At 44.4% G+C, this 20,568-nt stretch overlaps 1 protein-coding gene across 7 annotated transcripts in view; it reads left to right on the top strand.

Annotated features, from left to right (window-relative positions):
* esrrb (estrogen-related receptor beta) overlaps positions 1-20,568 on the top strand; it is a gene marked incomplete at both ends in the record, with an annotated part of 86,779 nt that overhangs the window by 40,442 nt on the left and 25,769 nt on the right. For 4 of the 7 annotated variants that reach the window (XM_080750596.1, XM_080750595.1, XM_080750593.1 and 1 more), the window contains 2 exons: positions 13,736-13,846; positions 17,253-17,414. In XM_080750596.1, coding sequence (XP_080606722.1) covers positions 13,736-13,846; positions 17,253-17,414 — 273 coding nt within the window. Of the gene's footprint in view, positions 1-13,735; positions 13,919-17,220; positions 17,415-20,568 lie in introns of all 7 variants that reach the window. The other 3 variants (XM_080750594.1, XM_080750599.1, XM_080750598.1) reach the window with 3 other exon arrangements.

Here is a 20,568-nt window from a genome sequence, read left to right as displayed (position 1 = left end):
GTCTCTCCCTCTCTCTCTCACTTTGTCGTTGTCGGGTGGAATCCTTGTATGTCCAAAACCGTTTGTTTTGTATTTATCATTTTAAAAATGAACTAAACTAGTGAAAACAGCCGATCGACAAGCACACAGAGGCGTTATGTGCTTGTAGATCTGCTGTTTTCACTGCTTTTGTGCGACGGCCTTGTGTGATGAAGCAGGGCTTTGCTTTGCGAAAAAAAAAATACAAATTTGAAACTTGGGAGATACGAGGTTTCTGCCCCGACAGTGACGACTTGTTGGTTGCTTCAGAAAAAAAAGCCAGACAGATGAATAATGAAAGATGTGTGGTTTGAGGGGTGAGGAGGCGGTGTTATATTTATTCAAGTCTCCACTGGGAGCGCCTCTCAGAGCCTCAGTGAGGCAGTAACATGTTATTGTTATTTTCTTTCTTTTTTTCCCCTCCCGGCCCCTTTTTTTGCTTTCCCGGAGTGTTGGGCGAGTAAGTGTGGGTCAAGTGGCACTTGACCCACACTTAGTTTGTTTTTTTACAAAGTATGATTGTTATCGTTCCCTGTTGAACGCCATACACTCAACGGTCTATGAATAAAAAGGGAATATCTTCAATGTACTGGAGGCTATAGCAGGAACACCTCGTAATTGTACTTTAACGTTTCAAACACAGTCATTTCTCTGGGTATTTTTTAAATATACAGATGTGCCGTTTCAACGGTTACACCCCGCCACTCCGACATGTCTCCTTTCCGACATTTCTCTATTCCGACACTAACTCTATCTCTAACCCTAACCCTAAACTTAACCTCTATGGAAGTGTCGCCACTCCGACAATAAGAAGTCAATTTCGGAGTGGCGACATGTCGGAATGGAGAGCGACACCCCATTTCAACTCTTCGGTATTTACTGATCGTTTCCTGGAGATTTCCTGGAAATGTTTTTTTTAAATTATTTCCCTGTTTTGCCTTTCAATTTTTTATGGAGAATGGAGCGTATTTAGTATTTGTACAGAAACTTGCAAATGTCAAGAAACCACTCCATTCCCATTGAAAAGCAGAATCCACCTTCATAGGTTGTTTTAAACTTCAAAATCAGAGAAGGTCATTAAAATAGTAAAAATAGCTGATCTACAAGCTCAATGTTCTGCCAATCGACTGTCTTGCCAATGGCAGGACGTGTGAAGTTTTGAAATGGCACATCGTTATTCGCTAGCAGCCGAAATCGCAGCAAAACCCTTCCGCCTTTTTTTCCTCCACTAAGGATTCTCTGTCGAACTTAAGTGCAAGACAGACTCACATTTCCCTCGTTTATTCACGGGAGAGTGGAATCTATAGATACATTTCTAGTCTCTGAGTGAAGCCACAGACGAGGGCCGTATGGATCTCCACACAGTAACAGAATCCCCTGGACCTGCGCGTGCAAGCCAGATAAAGACACACAGCCCCAGAAAGACAGAGTAATCGCATTACTATCTGATGAAAAATTTATGCCAATATATCATCCTGGGGAATAAGAGACTACAAAAATATGTAGTCATGGCCATAAATGAATGACCAGTGTCAGGTCAAGGAGGTAAAAAAAGAAAAAGGAGTGTAAAAAGCTCAAATATGCAGACTTATTCTAAGCCCGACGTTATAATGCACACTTCTGTGTGTTCAGCACATCCACGGAATGAGAATGACCCTCCTCTTTTGCATAGCTGCTGTCGTCACTGCACCAGGCTACGCTGTCACCCGCTTGATTGTCAGCGAAGGCACCGTTCATCGCTTCCCCTCAAATCACTGATTTGTAGAACAATCAAAAGTATTTGTACGATATCGTCGTTGTCGCACACAACGCCTCGCACCGCGAGGCGTTGTGTGCTTGCAGATCTGCTGCAAGCACGCACCGAGTGCCGCGCTGCGAGCTTGTAGATCTGCTATTTTTGAAAAAGTCGTGAAAATGTGTGCAAATCTGAATATATGTATTTTCAAAGCGAACGTTTGTAACTCAAATTTTGCTTCTGGGTGGTCCCTGGAACTAAATATTTTGAGATGGGGGGGTCCGTGACCAAACACATATCATTTTGAGGGTCGTTCACATGAAAAGGTTTGAGAACCACTGACATGGTAGTCTCTCAAGAACAGACTAACTGAGCTCCAGTTAAGGTGTTACCATGACGGGATGGAAAGAAGTGACACTTGGTCTGTGGTTGCGGTAAGCTCTAGCGAGGCCCGGCGGCTCAACACCGCGCTCAGACCCGCGGGGTCTGGAGACGGTCAGCGCTCTCACGTGCCTCCTGGAGCCGCTTAACTTACTGTCATTAGTGCAGAAAGGTCAGAGAACGGAAAAAAAATATCACCTAATTATAACTTTACAGCTCCGATGAGGAGCCTCCTACCTCTACTCCTACTGTCTGTCAGGCTCATGGTCGGCTTCGATGTGCACCAAAATAATCACATTATGGAAAGACTACTGAGCCTAGGTTCAAACCAGTGCTGTGTTCTACCCGTCACACGGGTATACGGACAGGGGCGTCAGTTGGGTATGGCAGGGGTATGCGGCTGCCATACCCTCCATCCAGGGGGGGAAATAAAAGTTACTTTTAAATATAAAATCCATGAATATCTCTTTGTCTACTGTGCTGGTTATTATATTGTTAAATTACAGTAAAATAACATGGTCACTTTAACAAGGTATTATAATTATATTCTCCACACTTGTATTCTCCCCATCTTGACAAAATGGTACATTCCCAGATTCCGCAGGTCAGCTGCACAGGTGCAATGCATTATTGTTAATTGTGGCACGTTTACTAACATGCCAAGTTTAGCTGCACTTGAACAACCATTCCAGACTGGTGTCTTAAGACAAAAGATTCCTGGTGAAACAAAACCGCGGTAAGCTCGATGTGCACCTGGTTTTACCGCCGTGCGTGTTGCCTGCCGAAAACGGCCAATCCTACAAGCTCACACAACGCGTTGTGAGTGAAAATGTTGCGCTGAAAAATCGCAGTGGTCTGAATTACCCCTTTAGAGTAGACAGCATCAGTTGCAGAAAAAATCTAGACTGTAATCAAAATGTATTTGATCATAGACTTACTCACATTTATGGAAGCAAAGCTAATTCACTAACTAGAAAACACTTACTGCAACACTAATTACCGACGTGTTCATGTCACAAAATGTGTTCGAAAAACACGTAAGGGGGGAAAAAATCGCCTTCCGAGATCAGCAGGCCGCTTACGGGGGGATCTGCCCATAAGACCCTGTGTTGTCGACTGGCTGTGCTTTCCTCTCACTGTATAAAGGAGGAAGTGATCAATAGAAGAATCAAATGTCAGGGGCAACAGGTTTTTCCTCTGATCAATGGAGAGGGATCAGAGCTTAGAGCGAGAGGGAAGAGCAGATACTATTGAGAGATTACATTGACATCGCTTAGTGGCAGATGCTCTTTTCGCCCTCTCTCTTTCTCCTCTCTCTCTCACACACACACACACACACACACACACACACGTATGGTCGCACACATAAATGGACGTATACATAGCGCCGCCAGGCCAAGGATAACACCTGACATTTGTACTGCGGTTCTTTTTTTCTTTTTACCAACCACAGATCTGAGCGGCAGTCAAAATAGCGTTAAAGCCTAATTTAACGGCCGGCGTCGTTACAGTATAGCTCCGATATCATGTTCTTGTCAGCATGCGACACCCGCCGTGCTATGGAGTAGATAAATCAAGCTTTATTTGGCCACGGCCTTCACCATTTCACTCCACTCAGAGGCGTCAATTGGGTATGGCAAGCTATGGCAGCTGCCATACCTTCGCTACTGGGGGGAGATAATAAAATGTACTTTTCGTCGTGCCTGTTGCTAAGGTATGGCAAAACGACTGGTGTCTTGCACGCGCGCGAAGGCGCGCGTGCAAGACACCAGTCATGTTGCCATACCTTAGCTTTTTCTGAACTGACGCCGCTGACTCCACCGTGTGTGGGAGTGTAGCCTTTAACGCTTAATTTATGCTTTGTTGTGCGGAAAGATAGCAGATCCATGAGCTTGCACAGAAGTCGCGTTCCGACGGGCTTTGAGCTTGTAGATCAGCCATTTTCGGCACTCGACACCGGCGCGCGGTGAAGCATAAATCAGTCACAGGAGGGAAGCGCAGACAGAGAGCACAGAGCAGGGATGGTAGCCAGTAACCTGCCCTGTTCCCTGGGCTGACAGGTGAGATCATTGCAACAGACAGGAACATGTGCCTAACAAAGGGAACAAAGGCTGGCTAGGGGCCAGTGGTGGAAAAGGTACTCGCTTGTTTTACTATGTAAAAGTGTCAATACGGTAATGTAGAAGTACTCCGTTGCAAGTCTGCATAAGACTGCAAAAAGTCTGCAATTCAAAATGTACTTGAGTAAAAGTTGGCATCAAAATGTACTTAAAGTACCAAAAGTAAAAGGTCTACAAGCTCGCGGCGCGTCGTGGGTTTTTGATCGGCTAGTTTCAAACATTTTTCAAACAGCCAAGGTATAAAATAGTGGTTCATGTATGTTTCATAATATTATAATTTATATCTGCAAAGTAACTAGTAACGTAAGTTTTCAAATACATAGTGGAGTAAAAGTACAACATTTGGATCTGAGATGTAGTGGAGTAGAAGTGAAAGTAACGGAAATTGGTAAAGCTGGTTTTGGAAATTCAAAATCTGCAAAAAAAAACATTTTCAGGCCAAGGAGAGGGAGAGAGACAGAAAGCAGGGACACAGTGGCGAAAATATGAAAAAAGAAAAATCGACCCTCGTCGGAAAAATAATAATACAAACGTGATTGACATAACGTGGTTGATTTTTTTATTTTATTTACCTGCTCCGATTACTTTAAGTAAATGTACTTAGTTACTTTACACCAGTGCTGGCTAGGGGGCTGATACACTATACACCCCCCCCCCCCCCCCCCAACCACCTCCCAGCATGTCATTCTTATTAGCAGGCCAGTGTGCAAAGAACAACCACAAGCCCACAATAGCACACCTCATAGTCACATATTGTACATACAGCCAAAACCGCACCGCGCTCCACCATGGGCATGTCAGTGAAATGCTTGACATATAAATGGACCGCGTGCCTCTATAGCGCCACGGCCATACAGGGGTGTCACAAGGGGGAGGCGGGGAAGTGGGACTGAGTTACTAGGGCCCAAGGTGGAGGGGGCCTTAACTATTTTATACTTTAGCTATTGAAAAATAGCAGATATACAAGCTCACAGCGCGGCACCGGGTGCCGCGATCTGCTATTTTTCTGATCTGCTATTTTTTAAAAGTCGTGAAAATCGCTAACATTTGTGACCAAAATTTTGCTTCTGGGGGGTCCCTGGAGCTAAATATTTTGAGATGGGAGTCCGAATACAAATATATATCATTTTGGGGGTCCTTCACATGAAAAGGTTTGAGCACCACTGACATAGAAACATATGTTTATAAAAAAAAATAAAAAAAAATCCTAGAAGGATTTGAAATATTCAAAGACAAATCTTCACCATTTTTTCAAAAATAGCTGATCTACAAGCTTGCAGCGCGACACTCGGTGCCGCGCTGTGAGCTTGTATTTCTGCTATTTTTCAACAGTTAAAGCGCAGCATAATTGAAGTGAATCCTTGTACCCAGGGCCCAGAATTTGGTGTGACACCCTTGCAACCATAAAGCAACAGAGAGACAAACACGGACTGCATGCTTTGACGGCGTAGTAAGGGACGACTCATAAAGTCAGGGAATGATCCAGGTTGGTATGTCATGTTATACAGAGCAGCGTAGAGACGGGCCAGAATCCTATCCCTTGTTATTGAAGGGGATTTTCAAGTCTTGTCGAGCTTTCGGCCGACGCGCACCGTTTACTTAAAAAGGGCCATACCCGGTGCCAATACATTTTATCAACTAGTATTCACAGCTCCGGCTCATATAATTGTACATAAACATCGACTATTTCCCCGTCAACAGCCTTGTTTTTTTGTATTTCGTGTTTGTCGACTTTTTACACCATAGTGAGAAAATGACTCGACGTACTTGTACCTGAATAATTGAGTCAATGTTGGCTAAATATCATTGAGCAGATAAGTCATGGCATTTGAATTTCATTCATAAATCAATCTTTTGTCCATGCGGGCACTACTTTCAGCTCAACTTTTCAAATCAATCTGCTCTTTAAAATGCATTAAAAACGCAACACTTGAGTTAAAAAGCACTTCACTATACAGCAAGTTAAAACGCGCCACAAAGTTCAATTTGTTGGATTACCTATCTCAAGCACTTTTCAGTTCTCCACAAATTGATTTCCATGTCATACTAAAATGAATGGCCTTACAGAAAATCAACATACAGTACCATGGTACAATATGCTTAAAAAATGTTGGACATGTCAGGTATAGCCTTCAGTGAGTAGTCAATGAGTTAACCAATGCCAGGTTGCTGCTATGGTCCTTTAACCACTTACTGTACACTACAGTAAAACCTATACTATTTCCCTCTACACCAAATCTCTTTGCCGAAAATAGCCAATCTACGGGACGCAAAGTGAGCTTTAGATTGGCTATTTTCGGCGAATGACCACCTAAGAATCGGGACGCTAGGGTTCATGTGGTTAGCAGTTTGTCATCAGTGGAATATAGGTTTTTCGGTTCCAGACTCTGTTTCACCAGTAGCCTGCTACTGTATATAGTGCGATGATGGTTTGTTTTAATTACTGGTGCAGTATGAGTAGGAGGACAGTTACCTCATCAGGGATATTGTACCTAACGTGTAAATGGAGCACATGAGGAGAGTGTCAGGACGGTCGGACCCTTAGGGTCAGCAGATACGGGTGTGGGGGGGCCTAACGTGTGACCATTTTTCCGCTGCCCTCGCTCATCACCACTCGTGATTAAAAATGCTGCAACATGCTTACAAGCATGCAAAGCTGGCATACGGGGGGCCCTTTGAAATAGTGCTGACGGCAGTTTAGCGGGGGCCGGCTGCCTTGAAAGGCAGGGTTCAAACCATGCCTTACCATGTGGCCTTCTGATTTTTCCCAGCTAAAATAGGGTCTGCCTAAGCCCCCCTTGGCATTGCCAACCATCCCCGACATCCTGACACTTTCCCCCAGGGAGAGACACCCGGAACAGGTGAGGGGCCCAAAATAAGGGGCTCTGCCCCGGGCCCGGGCCACCACAAAGTGAGTGAAGACAGGCCCCTTTTGTAGGGGTGGGCTCGGAGGGGGGATTATTATTGTTTTTGGAGAGAAAGAAGAGCCCTGGGTCAGCTGGCCCCGGCCCCCACCCCGAGGCCCCGTGCTAATCCGTGCACAAATGCCAGCGTTGGCCCGGAGCCCTCTCCCCCCGCAGCGAGGCGCTTTGAAGAGAGGATACCCGAGCCCGCCCGCTTGCCACCCTCGCTGCACGGGCTGATGTCGTAGACGCCATGACACCGGGAGATTGTCTTTGGACGTGGGGTGGCTCTCGGGCCTTCTTCACGCGCTAATAACGCGTCTAATGTTTACGCTAGATAGAGTAACGCAGATTGGCTGGGGGCTGTTAATAAAGAAGTGCAAAAAGGCCAGACTCTTTGGCCGGTGTCAGCGAGTGGAAAACTGTCTCGCCGGCCGCTCTCTTCGTCACACATCCTCTTCGTCTCTTGTCTCCGTCCCGGCCCAGTTGGACAGTCAAATGGGACGGGATAGTGCCAAGCATTAATTCCTGTCAGCATCTGTTAATTATGCCCAGGACTGCTCTAATTAAAACAGGCACCCATGTACCTTGGAAATCCTCCTCGCGCTGGCTTTGTGCGAGCTGACACAGCCACATGACTCAACCAGCAGTGAGAGAGAGAGAGAAAGAGAGGGAGAGACAGGATCGTGGACGTCTTAGCGAGCCAAAGCGTGTCCATCCACCTGGCAGCGGCTGAGCTCTTCAGGAGGCACGGAGGAAACTGTAGAATGCACGATTAACAGCGAGAAGGCAGTTTCCGTGCCTACAGTTACAGTACCATCACAGCTGAGTCGGAAAGTTCTTAAGCACTTAAACCCAGGCACCAAATGGAAGATGTTCAAAGACTGTACTCATGACCCGCTTCCCTAAGACAACGCCCTCGGATGTATTAAACCCTCAAATACCGGGAACGTGCCCGAGTCGCGTTAGATTTTAACCACTGCTTTAACTATTGAAAAATAGCAGATATACAACCTCGTGGACGAGGAAAAATCGTGAATCGTTTGAAAAATCGTGAAAATGTCTTTGACCCAATCTTTGACCCGACTTCTAAATCCTTCCTCCAAATCAGTGGTTCTCAAACTTTTTCATGTCAAGGACCCCCAAAATTACGGCCGCAGACCCACCATCTCAAAATATGTTGTTCCAGGGACCCCCCCCCAGAAGCAGAGATTTGAGATACAAAAGTTTGCTTTGAAAAACATATACATTGAAAAATGTGCTACACATTTTCACGATTTTTCAAAAATAGCAGATCTACAAGCTCGCAGCGCGCGCTGTGAGCTTGTATATCTGCTATTTTTCAACAGTCAAAGCATTCAATAATTCTCGGCCTAAACGGGTTAACAATGATTCATTTTGTGCTTCAACATGATACTGTATATATTAAAATTGTGAGGGGCTTTTCTCTGCATTTTTCCTTGACTTCGTCACTGAAACGTACGTGCCAACAGATGATCAACCCCCCCCCCACAGTGCTCGCCGGGGGGATGATGAGCCTCTGTTGGGAATTGTGGTTAATTAGGTTAGTGGGTTGTCAGCATCAGGAAATTGACAGACAATCCTAATCAGATTTGCGTTTCTGGGGGAATGAAATAATTTATATAAGTAGAAATAGAAATCTCTTCATTCTGCGTGCTGCGGCAACAACTCCTCCTCCCCCACGTACGGTACGCGGTGGTCTGAGAGACAGTGTATAAGATAAGTGGTGGAAATGAAGAGGTTTGCGTTTGCATAAATCCACAGTTGAATTCCTCTTTGTGAAATGAAGGCAGGGGCGTCACAACGGGGGGGAAAGTGGGACTGAGTTACCAGGGCCCATGGTGGAAGAGGGGCCTGGAATAATTGTATAGTTTAGCAATTGAAAAATAGCAGATGTACAAGCTCACAGCGCGGCATCGAGTGCCGCGCTGCGAGGGCTCGTAGATCTGCTATTTTTGAAAAGTCATGAAAATGTGTGCAAATCTTTGAATATATGTTAAGCAAACATTTTGCAGCTAAAATTTTGCTTCTGGGGGGGTCCCTGGAACTAAATCTTTTAAGATAGGGGTCCGTGGCCAAATATAACTAAAATGTTGCTTCTGCGGCGGGGTCCCTGGAACTAAATATTTTGAGATGGGGGTCCGTGGCCAAATACATATAATTTTGGGGGTCTTTCACAGGAAAAGGTTTGAGCACCACTGACATAGAAACATAGGTTAAAAAAAAAGAAAAGAAAAAACCTTAGAAGGATTTGAAATATTCAAAGACTAACTTTCACGATTTAAAAAAAATAGCAGATCTTACAAGCTCTCCAGCGTGGCACTCGGTGTGTAGATCTGCTATTTTTCAACAATTAAAGCACAAAACGCGAGTGGATCCTTGTACCCGGGGCCCAGCATTTTGGTGCGACGCCCCTGAACGAAGGCCACAGTGTTTTTATATTACATCATCTCCTTCCGCTCTTTCCGCTCCTCAACCCCGCCGACCTCCAATCACCGTGCATGATGGGACATATCCAAACTCATCCTCTCCGAGAGCTCTAGGGCTGACGGGCAAATTGTATTAGGCTCATTTGCAGTGTGGCCACACAATGCCTAGGGTTTGACACCGTCCTCCCCTGTTATAAAGTGATGAAATCATCAAGAAAGTGCTCCGGCGGGCTGCGGGTGTGTTGTCCTGCTCAGAGGACGCGGGGCGGCGGGATTGGACAAATTAACCCCTTCCCCCGCCACCGGCGTCTCATTGAGGGCTTTTCTCCATTACCCTTTAGTGTAAATTTGTTTGCCGGGGTAGCGTTATATGCATACGAGGCTGAATCCAAGGCATCGTCACTCCCTGTCGACGGGATTAACCCTCAAATACCGGGAACGCGCCCGAGTCACGTTAGATTGTAACCTCTATTTTATGCTTTAACTGTTGAAAAATAGCAGATATACAAGCTTGCATCGCGGCACCGAGTGCAGATCTGCTATTTTGGAAAAATCAGGAAAATGTGTGTGAGTCTCTCAACATCTTTGACCCGACTTCTAAATCATTCCTCTTTTCATGTCAAGGACCCCCAAAATTACATTTATTTGGCCACAGACCTCCCCCATTTCAAAATATGTTGTTCCAGGGACCCCCCCAGAAGCAGAGATTTGAGTTACAAAAGTTTGCTTTGAAAAATATACATTGAAAAATGGGCACACATTTTCACGATTTTTTTAAAATAGCAGATCTACAAGCTCGCAGCGCGGCACTCGGTGCCGTGCTGTGAGCTTGTGTATATGATATTTTTCAATAGTTAAAGTAATTCTAGGCCTAAATGGATTAAGATATCAGGCCTGCGTTGGGGAGCACTCACATCACGGAGGTCCAAATACAAGGGAGGGGGACGACGACATGGGGATATAAATGTTTGCATACGATCACATTAAACAAACAAACACCGGGCCCAAGAAGTGGTATCAAATAAATGCAACGGCAACGCCAGATGAAATATTTTAACCGTGTTGAAAATTAATAGAATAGAAAAAGACAAACCAAATGGAAAACCATTCTTATCAAATAATGAGATAATAAATAACTTATGTTATGATGAGGCCAGCCTGACATTTACAGTATCAGTGCGGGACCTGGCCCCCTAGGTGTGGCCGGGGGTGATAAGGCGTCGCGGGGACTTCTGTGGGAGTAGGGGTGAAATAAGGGTCTTTTATGGGGAAAGCTACACCTTGCTATCTATCTGTCGTTAAGACAGTGGATGTGTTGTACAGTGGCTATGGGACTATGTCCTCACTTGTAGCCTGGTTAAGTTACAGTACCTTAGTTTACACACACGCACGCACGCATGCACACACGCACGCACATAACGTCGTTGTCGGGTGGAAACCTTGTATGTCCAAGACTGTTTGTTTTATATTTATCATTTTAAAAATGAACTAAACTAGTGAAAACAGCAGATCTACAAGCACACAACGCCTCGCGGGATCGGCTGTTTTCACTACTTTTGTGCAACAGCCTTGCATGATGAAGCAGGGCTTGGGAAACTTGGAAATACGAGGTTTCTGCCCGACTGTGACGATATGCTATACTTGCAAGGACATCGACATCTTTGGGGCGGCGATTTTATGAATGCTATTTTTGCTCATTCTTTTTTTGGCCGTGTTTAACCCCAACCATAAAAGCCAAAAATAGCAGATCACAAGCTTGTACTAGCTCGTGAGCTTGTAGATTTATTTATTTCCGGAGAGCAACACGGGCCGAGCATAAATCAGACATATTCTAGCTATCCATAAAACCAAACCTAACTTCTAAACGCCGAATCCTATAAGCATAACACCAACCTCTTGATGTTAGGAGTTAAGGGGCTTTTCCTAATTATAAGCTTGACTGTAAAAATATATGCAGGCCTACTGTTTTTGTTTTCTTTACCCCCCAAAAAAGCATTTCTCTTGTGAAGACCAAGAAAATTGTCCTCACAATGTCTCTTTCTCAAATTCTACTAGACTAGAAATGTGGTAACGTAATGTACAAGTACACACGCACACACACGGATGGTCGGACGCAGGTAGCTGGAGGAAATTAGCATGCAGTCTACCTCACTCCAAAAAGCTAAATAATTAGAGGGCCAGTCTGTGAGATCATTGACCCTGCATTAAATATTCATATGTTTAGACCTGCTCTGGGCTCAGCTGTGTCACAGTAGACCGGGCAGGCATGGACCACATATGGGAACGCAGCCGTACCCCTGACACACACGCACACGCACGCACGCACGCACGCACGCACGCACGCACGCACGCACGCACGCACGCACGCACGCACGCACGCACGCACGCACGCACGCACACACGCACGCACGCACGCACACACATACCCTGTCACTTTACAGTGCTCGCCACATGCAGACAAGAGAGCATTGTGGTCACTCACATTGCTGGATTTACATATGATCCGTCTGTGTGCAACTGTACATGTTCACGTCCCTTTCATTTCTGATCCTGTCCAGAGACAACAGCTGCCGAACAGCATCTCTGTGCCAGTGTACAGTATAGTATATACACTGTTTATGTTTCAGAGATACCAAACTTCCTTTGTATATCGTCATTGTCGGGTGGAAACCTTGTATGTCATTTTAAAAATGATTTAAACTAGTGAAAACAGCCGATCTACAAGCACACAACGCCTCGCGATGCAAGGCGTTGTGTGCTTGTAGATCTGCTGTTTTCACTAGTTTTGTGCGACGGTCTTGTGTGATGAAGCAGGGCTTTAGTTTGCGAAAAAATGTACAAATTTGAAACTTGGAGATACGAGGTTTCTGCCCGACAGTGACGTTATACAATGCAGTATGCAGTATGCATAGTTCACCATTGTGTATTCCTTGTAAACAACTGTACTCTCAAGCCCTTGTTTGCCTGTAACACTAACAGGGCTAGGCAATTAATGCCATTTTGAATCTATAACCAACTTAATCTTGTTCATGTTGGTTACCGTATTTTCCGGACTATAAGGCACACTTAAAAGCCTTTAATTTTCTCAAAAAAACTACAGTGCGCCTTATAGTCCAGTGCGCCTTATATATGGATCATTCATTGACATTGACATTCCCTTCAGCACAGCTCCATCTGTTGGATGCATAACGCAGCAGGTAGCGTCTATTATGTGCGCCTTATAGTCCGGTGCGCCTTATATATGAAAACAGTTCGAAAATAGACCATTCATTGACAGTGCGCCTTATAGTCCGGTGCGCCTTATAGTCTGGAAAATACTGTAATTGAATATTCAACAATCACTTTTTTCATACACTGTACAAATCAACATTTCTAATCGACTATATGGATTAGTTAGACTGATTAACCACTTAATCCCTTTATTATACTTTGTTGTACAATATAGCAGCGTGCACAATGAAATAGCCTATTATAGATATGCTATTTTCACCAAAAAGATGTAATTGTAATCGAGGCAAATGTTTGCAATAATCTTGAAATCATAGAACAATAAAGACCTAGTTAGAAAAGACAAATGCTTTCAGGTGTGTAAGTACAGGCTGTGCTGTTTGGTTCCTTTGTTAATCTGTTATTATTGCTTTCCTTTCCACAATTTAGATGTTGAAATGTCTCACTGTTTTTTTAACCACTTAATCCCTATATATTTCATCATACCACGAATAGCGAAAAATCTACAAGCTCACAACACATCATGATGCACATGTGCTGAATTGCGGGATATACAAGCTCATGGCGCTATATTGAATATCTTTGACCAGAGTCTATAAATGTCTTTGAAATGGTTCTCAAACCTTTTAATGTCAAGGACCCCCAAAATTACATGTATTTGGCTGCGGACACGCATCTCAAAATATGTTGTTCTAGGGACCACCCAGAAGCAGAGATTTGAGTTACAAACTTTTGCTTTGAAAAATATATATTCAAAACAAATATCAGTTCTACAAGCTCGCAAACGCAGCACTGTGAGCTTGTAGATCTGCTATTTCTCAACAGCTAAAGCGTGAAATGATCCCAGGTCTTAACGACGGGTTTTAATCATTCCAAACCGGTGTGTGTGTGTGTCCCCAGGTGTGCGTCTGGACCGCGTGCGAGGGGGACGACAGAAGTACAAGCGGAGGCTGGACGCCGAGAACGCCCCCTACCTGGGCCTGACGCTCCCCCCTCCCACCAAAAAGCCTCGTGAGTACAGCCCCTCCTCCCCATTGTCTCCCTCCGCCGTCCCTCCTCTTCCTCTGCCCGGCCAGCCAGCAGGTAAAACCACTGAGGCCCTTCTATTAGGCCAGTCTCACCTTAACTCCCCTGTCTGCCTTTAGGGATGGGACGATACGTGATATTATCGTTTATCGTGATAACGATAATCGTATCGTGGAGATATAATTTATCGTGGTATCGTCCTCCGTCATGCACTGGGATCAATTCACCTTTTATCTGCATATCTGGTACCACTTAAACCATCTATAGGTAAAAGGTACTTATAATATACGTACTTGACACAGACTTTTTTTCACTCTCTATTAAACGTCTTTGCCAAAAAATAGCCGATCTACCAGCTCACAACGCATCGCGTTGTGAGCTTGTAGATCTGCTATTTTTTGGCAAATGTTCCAACCCAGGATAATGGATTTTGATTATCGCAATAATATCGTAAATCGCAATTTCTTTTGTCGCAATAATCGTGATAACAATTTTCATATTGTCCCATCCCTAGTCTGCCTGCCTGCCTGCCTGTCTGTCTGTGTGTCTGTCTCTCTCTCCCTCTCTGCTCTTTTCAACTGCGAGGACTAAGCCAACCGTGTCGTGTCACGAAACGTACTTCACGGCTTCGCGATTTGTTTCCGCAAAGACCCCCCCCCCCCCAAAACCATCTGAAAATGTTTAGCGGCAGGGACCCCAGGAGGGGAAGAGTTTTCAAAACACTTTTGAGATTTTCAAAAATGGCAAGCTTTCAGGTTAACCTTTCGCAGTCAAAAAGACTCTCTTTCTGTCTCTATAGCAGACCTACAAGCTGACAACGCGTTGATATGCGTCGCGAGCTTGTAGATCTATTACATCTATTTTCAAAGAACGTGTATGCCGCCATCGCACAACAAGTTATCAGGGTTTAAGTGGTTAGTCCGACTAAACAATTTAGTCGCTGGTGAAAATCTCGACAAGAATGTTTTCGTGTCGATTCGTCGATATAAAAGAAAAAAACGTGCTTCTTGATTATTCGTTTAACCTACATGAGCCAGATTAAGTCAGTTATCGGTTCTAAATATAGGTTTCAATATCGTCACTGTCGGGCAGAAACCTCGTATCTCCAAGTTTCGAATGTGTACGTTTTTTCACAAAGTAAAGCCCTGCTTCATCATCTAAGTCCGTCACACAAAGGTAGCGAAAACAGCAGATCTACAAGCACACAACGCCTCGCGGCGCGAGGCGTTGTGTGCTTGTAGATCGGCTGTTTTCACTAGTTTAAATCATTTTAAAAATTATGAATGCAAAACCAACGGTTTTGGACATACACGGTTTCCACCCGACAACGACGATATATTTTTGGTCTATAGGCCAGTAAGTTTCACATTCATTGCCCTGTCTCTCTCTCTCTCTCTCTCTCTCTCTCTCTCTATCTCTCTCTCTCTCCCTGCATGTTTGGACAGCTGAGAGTACCGTAGTGAGAAATATAGGCCAGGTATTGTTCCGGTCAGGGCTGAATTATGATAAGTCTCCGAGCAGATGACCGATATTAAACGGTGTGGCAGTGTTCAGGGACACCGGCGTCTCACAATCTCACGTGCACTTCCTTCTTTTTCTGTCCCCCCCCCCCCCCCCCCCCCCCTCCCCTCCCCTCATGCACACTGCGGCGATAAGTCTTTTCAGTCCACTCATGCTAATTTAACCACTTTCAACCTGAGCGTCCCAATTTTGTCCATGTCATTTAAAACCCGTTAAGACCTGAGGCTGATTCTTAAAATAACAGTGTGAGAAACAGTATTTCTCACACTTTCAAGGTTTAAAAAAAATGTTCAAAAATTAATGGGTTGCATTTGTAGTCCTACAGCGGCCATGTTGAGGACCAACACAGGTGTTCTGATTGGCGTGGAACAGTGATACTCAAACTACGGCCCGCGGGCCACTTCCGCTTAATGTCTTCGATGTCATGCATCCAACAAGCTTTAAACTGAGCAGATTGGACCTTGCGTTCCAGAGATAATGGCCAAAACATCTTGAAAGCGGACATTGAAATCGCAGATTTTCGTCAATTTTTTTCTTTTTACCAGTGGCTCTGCCTGACTAATTAGCATACCCAAAACTACATTGTAGGCCTAATGCAAATCAAATGAAAGAGAGATGTACTGTTATACTGTAGCTCTACTTAACAACTGCATCTTAGCCATTTGGTAGCTAAACAGTCAGGGAATCTATTTTAAGTAGATTGTTTGATTTGATTTGATTTGATTTTCCTTAGCCAGCCCATAACTATCTATTTTCACAAGTTTATTTTCTGTTAAAAGCCATTGTATTGAATGTGGGCCAAGTCATGAATAACATTGTGAAGCAATTGAAAGCTATCTTTAATGTTATCCCACTTGATAGCAGGGAGACAGACAACAACCCAGACAAATAGCAGACACATATACATTAGTTTGTTTTAGTGTTTGTGTGGAATGTGCTAATTGCACAGAATTATTTAAAATAGAGACAATGTAGCAAATCACTTTGATTACAAATTGTGTCATTGACAGAATATAAATCCAAGCCATACAATAATGCACATTGCACTTGTCTTAAGTTATGTGGAAATAAAGCAAATAAAAGAGAGAAGTTATCAAGTAATGTCATTTTATCAACTGGCCCGTGGCCCCTTGACATTTTTATAATGTGGCCCACTGGTTCAGAAGTTTGAGTATCCCTGGTGTAGAACATTAGTTCTATGCCAAACAGACAATTGACACACTTGTGTTTCCGTCCTCAATATGGACGGTGTAGTACTACAAATGCAACCCATGAACAGCAGATGTACAAGCTTGCTGTGAGCTTGCTATTTTTAAGTAGCCAATGCTAAATTCTAAAATGACACAGATTCTTTCCCGGTTTTAAAGGCAAAGGAAAATAATCAAAAATGGTTCAAAACTGTGAAAATAGTAGGAGCTAACAAGCTCACAGATTATAGATTCAACTAGGTTAAACTTTAAACTCTGTGTGTCAATTTGCATACTGAGAGAGGGGCAAAAAACTCTGAAAGACTGTCATTACATGCAGCGTTTATACCGTTACACCAATGCAGTGGTTCGCAAACCATTTAAATTTCAAGAATTCCATTTGACAGATATACAAGCTCGCATTTGTACAAGTCTATAAATGTCTTCTAAATCCTTCTTCTAAATCAGTGGTTCTCAAACTTTTTAATGTCAAGGACCCCCAAAATGATATTTGGCAGCAGCCCCCCCCCCCCCCCCCCCCCCATCTCAAAAGACGTTGTTCCAGGGACCCCAAGAAGCAGATATTTGAGTTACAAAATGTTGCTTTGAAAATATTTATTATATATATTTTCAGGATTTTTTTAAAAATAGCAGATTAACTTCCACCCATTCTCCCTCCACAGTCACAAAGATAGTGTCCCATTTACTGGTAGCGGAGCCGGAGAAGATCTACGCCATGCCCGACCCCACCATGCCGGAGAGCGACATCAAGGCCCTGACCACGCTGTGTGACCTGGCCGACCGCGAGCTGGTGGTCATCATCGGCTGGGCCAAGCATATCCCAGGTACACTCTTCTCTCCTCTCCTCTACTCTCCTCTCCTCTCCTCTACTCTACTCTCTTTACCTCCCTTCCCCTCTCCTCTCCTACCAAGCATATCCCAGGTACACTGCACTCTCCTCTCCTCAGTTCGCTTTATCTCCCTTCCCCTCTCCTCTCCTACCAAGCATATCGTCATTGTCGGGTGGAAACCTTGTATGTCCAAAACCGTTCGTTTTGCATTTATCATTTTTAAAAATGATTTAAACTAGTGGAAACAGCCGATCTACAAGAACACAACGCCTCGCACCGCGAGGCGTTGTGTGCTTGTAGATCTGCTGTTTTCACTACCTTTGTGTGACGGCCTTGTATGATGAAGCATGGCTTTACTTTGCGAAACAATGTACACACTTGAAACTTGGAGATACGAGGTTTCCACCCGACAACGACGATAACCCAGTACACAACTACACATGGACGATGTCACTCTCCTCTCCTCTACTCTCTTTACCTCATGATGGGACGATCTGAAAATGTCATGTCACGATTTTTGTGACGTGCGATTTTACGATATTATCGCGATAATCAAAATATCCCCGACATCCATTATCCTGGGGCGGAACGTTTGCCAAAAAATAGCCGATCTACAAGCTCACAACGCGTTGCAACGCGACGCGTTGTGAGCTTGTAGATCGGCTATTTTTTGGCAAAGAGATTTGGTAGAGAGTGAAACAAAAAGAAGACTGTATCAAGTACGTTATTTCCATGTCCGTTTTTTCCAATTACAGAGGGTTAAAATGGTGCTGGATATGCAGCTCTGCAAATAAAAAGTGAATTGATCCCAGTGCATGACGGAGGACAATTTCACGATACATTTAAATCTCCACGATATATTTTTTTAAATCACGATAAACGATAATAACGATTATCGTCCCATCCCATACTCCTACCTTAAAAGGAATAAATCAAAACAATTTCTCTCTCTCTCTCTCTCTCTCTCTCTGTCTGTCCTTCTATTGTATATCATTCACGCAAGACACGCACGCATCAACACGCACACACAGCTCATTAACGTCTACTGGGCACGTGTGTGTGAGAGAATGGAGCGTCTTTGGAAGAAACAAATCAATAGTGCACGTCTAAAAATGCCCGCATTGAATGGGGAGGGGATAGCAGAGGTTGTGCCAACGTATATAGTAATCACAAGGGAGATTTAGAGCAGAGCCAGGGACCCGCCCAATTAAAGAAGACACCGCGTCTCGTGCACGCACGCACACACACACACACACACACACACACACACACACACACACACACACACACACACACACACACACACACACACACACACACACACACACACACACACACACACACACACACACACACACACACACACACACACACACACACACACACAGGGGCGTCACAAGGGGGGGTGAAGTGGGACTGAGTTACTAGAGCCCAAGGTGGAGGGGCCTTAACTATTTTATACTTTAGCTATTGAAAAATAGCAGAAATAGAAGCTCACAGCGCGACAAGCTTGAAGATCTGCTATTTTTGAAAAGTCGTGAAAGTGTGTGCAAATCTTTGAATATATGTATTTTTTAAGCGAACATTTTGTAACTCAAATTTTGCTTCTGGGGGGGGGGGGTCCCTGGAACTAAATATTTTGAGATGGGGGTCCGTGGCCAAATACATATCATTTTGGCTAGCCTTGACATGAAAATGTCAAGGCTTTGAAACATTTCAGACTCTGCACAAATCCTCCAGATTAAAAAAAAATAGCAGATCTACAAGCTCGCGGCGCGGCACTCGGTGCCGCGCTGCGAGCTTGTATATCTGCTATTTTTCAACAGCTAAAGCACAAAATGTGAGTGAATCCTTGTACCCAGGGCCCAGAATTTGGTGCGACACCCCTGCACGCACACACACACAAACACACAGTCACTCCCATACACACACACACGCGCACCCCCGCGCTTCCATTGAATTATTGATGGGCATAATCATGTTTCTTCTCCCCGCCCCATAGACATTCTGATAGACGAGGTGTTAGGTTATAAAGGGGCTGTTGAATTAAGGATACGGCGCCTCACGTCAGCACAGATTTTGCTTCCTTCAAGGGTTTTCCTCTGATTTCTGACAGAGAACACATTGTTTAGCGACCCGGCGTTTTTGCAACCAAAGCAGATTCTCTCCCCCTGATCTTGAGTTTGACCCCCGCAGCCAGCCCCCCACCCCCCTCCATAACTCTATAACGTTAGATAGGTGAAGAAGACACGGGGAGGAAGCGCGCTAAATGAATGTGTCCTACCCTATCGCCTCCCGCCTCGCCTCCGCAACCCCCCCTTCTCATCAGCATAATGGCGAGTTTATACTATGGTAGGAGATAGTGTACACTACAGTATGAGCTTGTGGCGTTGTCTCTAGGGATGGGACGATACGCGATATTATCGTTTATCGTGATAGAAAAACACTCACGATAATCGTATCGTGGAGATTTAATTTATCGTGATAACGTCCTCCGTCATGCACTGGGATCAATTCACCTTTTATTTGCCAAGCTGCATATCCGGTACCACTTAAACCCTCTATAATTGGCAAAAGGTACTTATAATAAAACGTCTTTTTTTTAACTCTCTATCAAATGTCTTTGCCAAAAAATAGCCGATCTACAAGCTCACAACGCGTTGTGAGCTTGTAGATCGGCTATTTTTGGCTACAGTTCTCAGAATATGGACACTAGGGTTCAAGTTCTTAAGATCCCTGATCTAATCTAACATAAAATATCTTCTCTTATGGGGTCTCTAGCTGGCACCAAACCTTTTCAAATGGGGGGTTGGGGTCAGCAGCTTAACACATATCAATTTTGGGGGGTCCTCCACATGTGAAAACGTTTGAGAACCACCGGTCATATCTCATTTTATTCCGAAGATGAATCGCAAATCCCAACGCGGAGATTTAAAGACCAAGTCCATTTTCTTCCCCACATTCCCAGCAAAGTGGTATAGTGGACTTGAGCTGACCTCAGGCGCGGTGGTGCACTGCACAGCACGTTCCTGAAAACCCACGGAAAGGTATTAAGAGTTTTCACTCCGAAGGCGAGGGGGGGGGGGGGGGGGGGGCATTAATCAGGTCCAGAGATCTGCTAGTAAGGAGATTAGTCATGGATACCAAG

The sequence above is a fragment of the Nannobrachium achirus genome (assembly GCF_963921795.1).
Source record: "Nannobrachium achirus genome assembly, chromosome: 20".
Lineage (NCBI taxonomy): Eukaryota > Metazoa > Chordata > Actinopteri > Myctophiformes > Myctophidae > Nannobrachium > Nannobrachium achirus.
The sequence above is the reverse complement of the archived record's forward strand: the minus strand, read 5'-3'. Positions and strand labels throughout refer to the sequence as shown.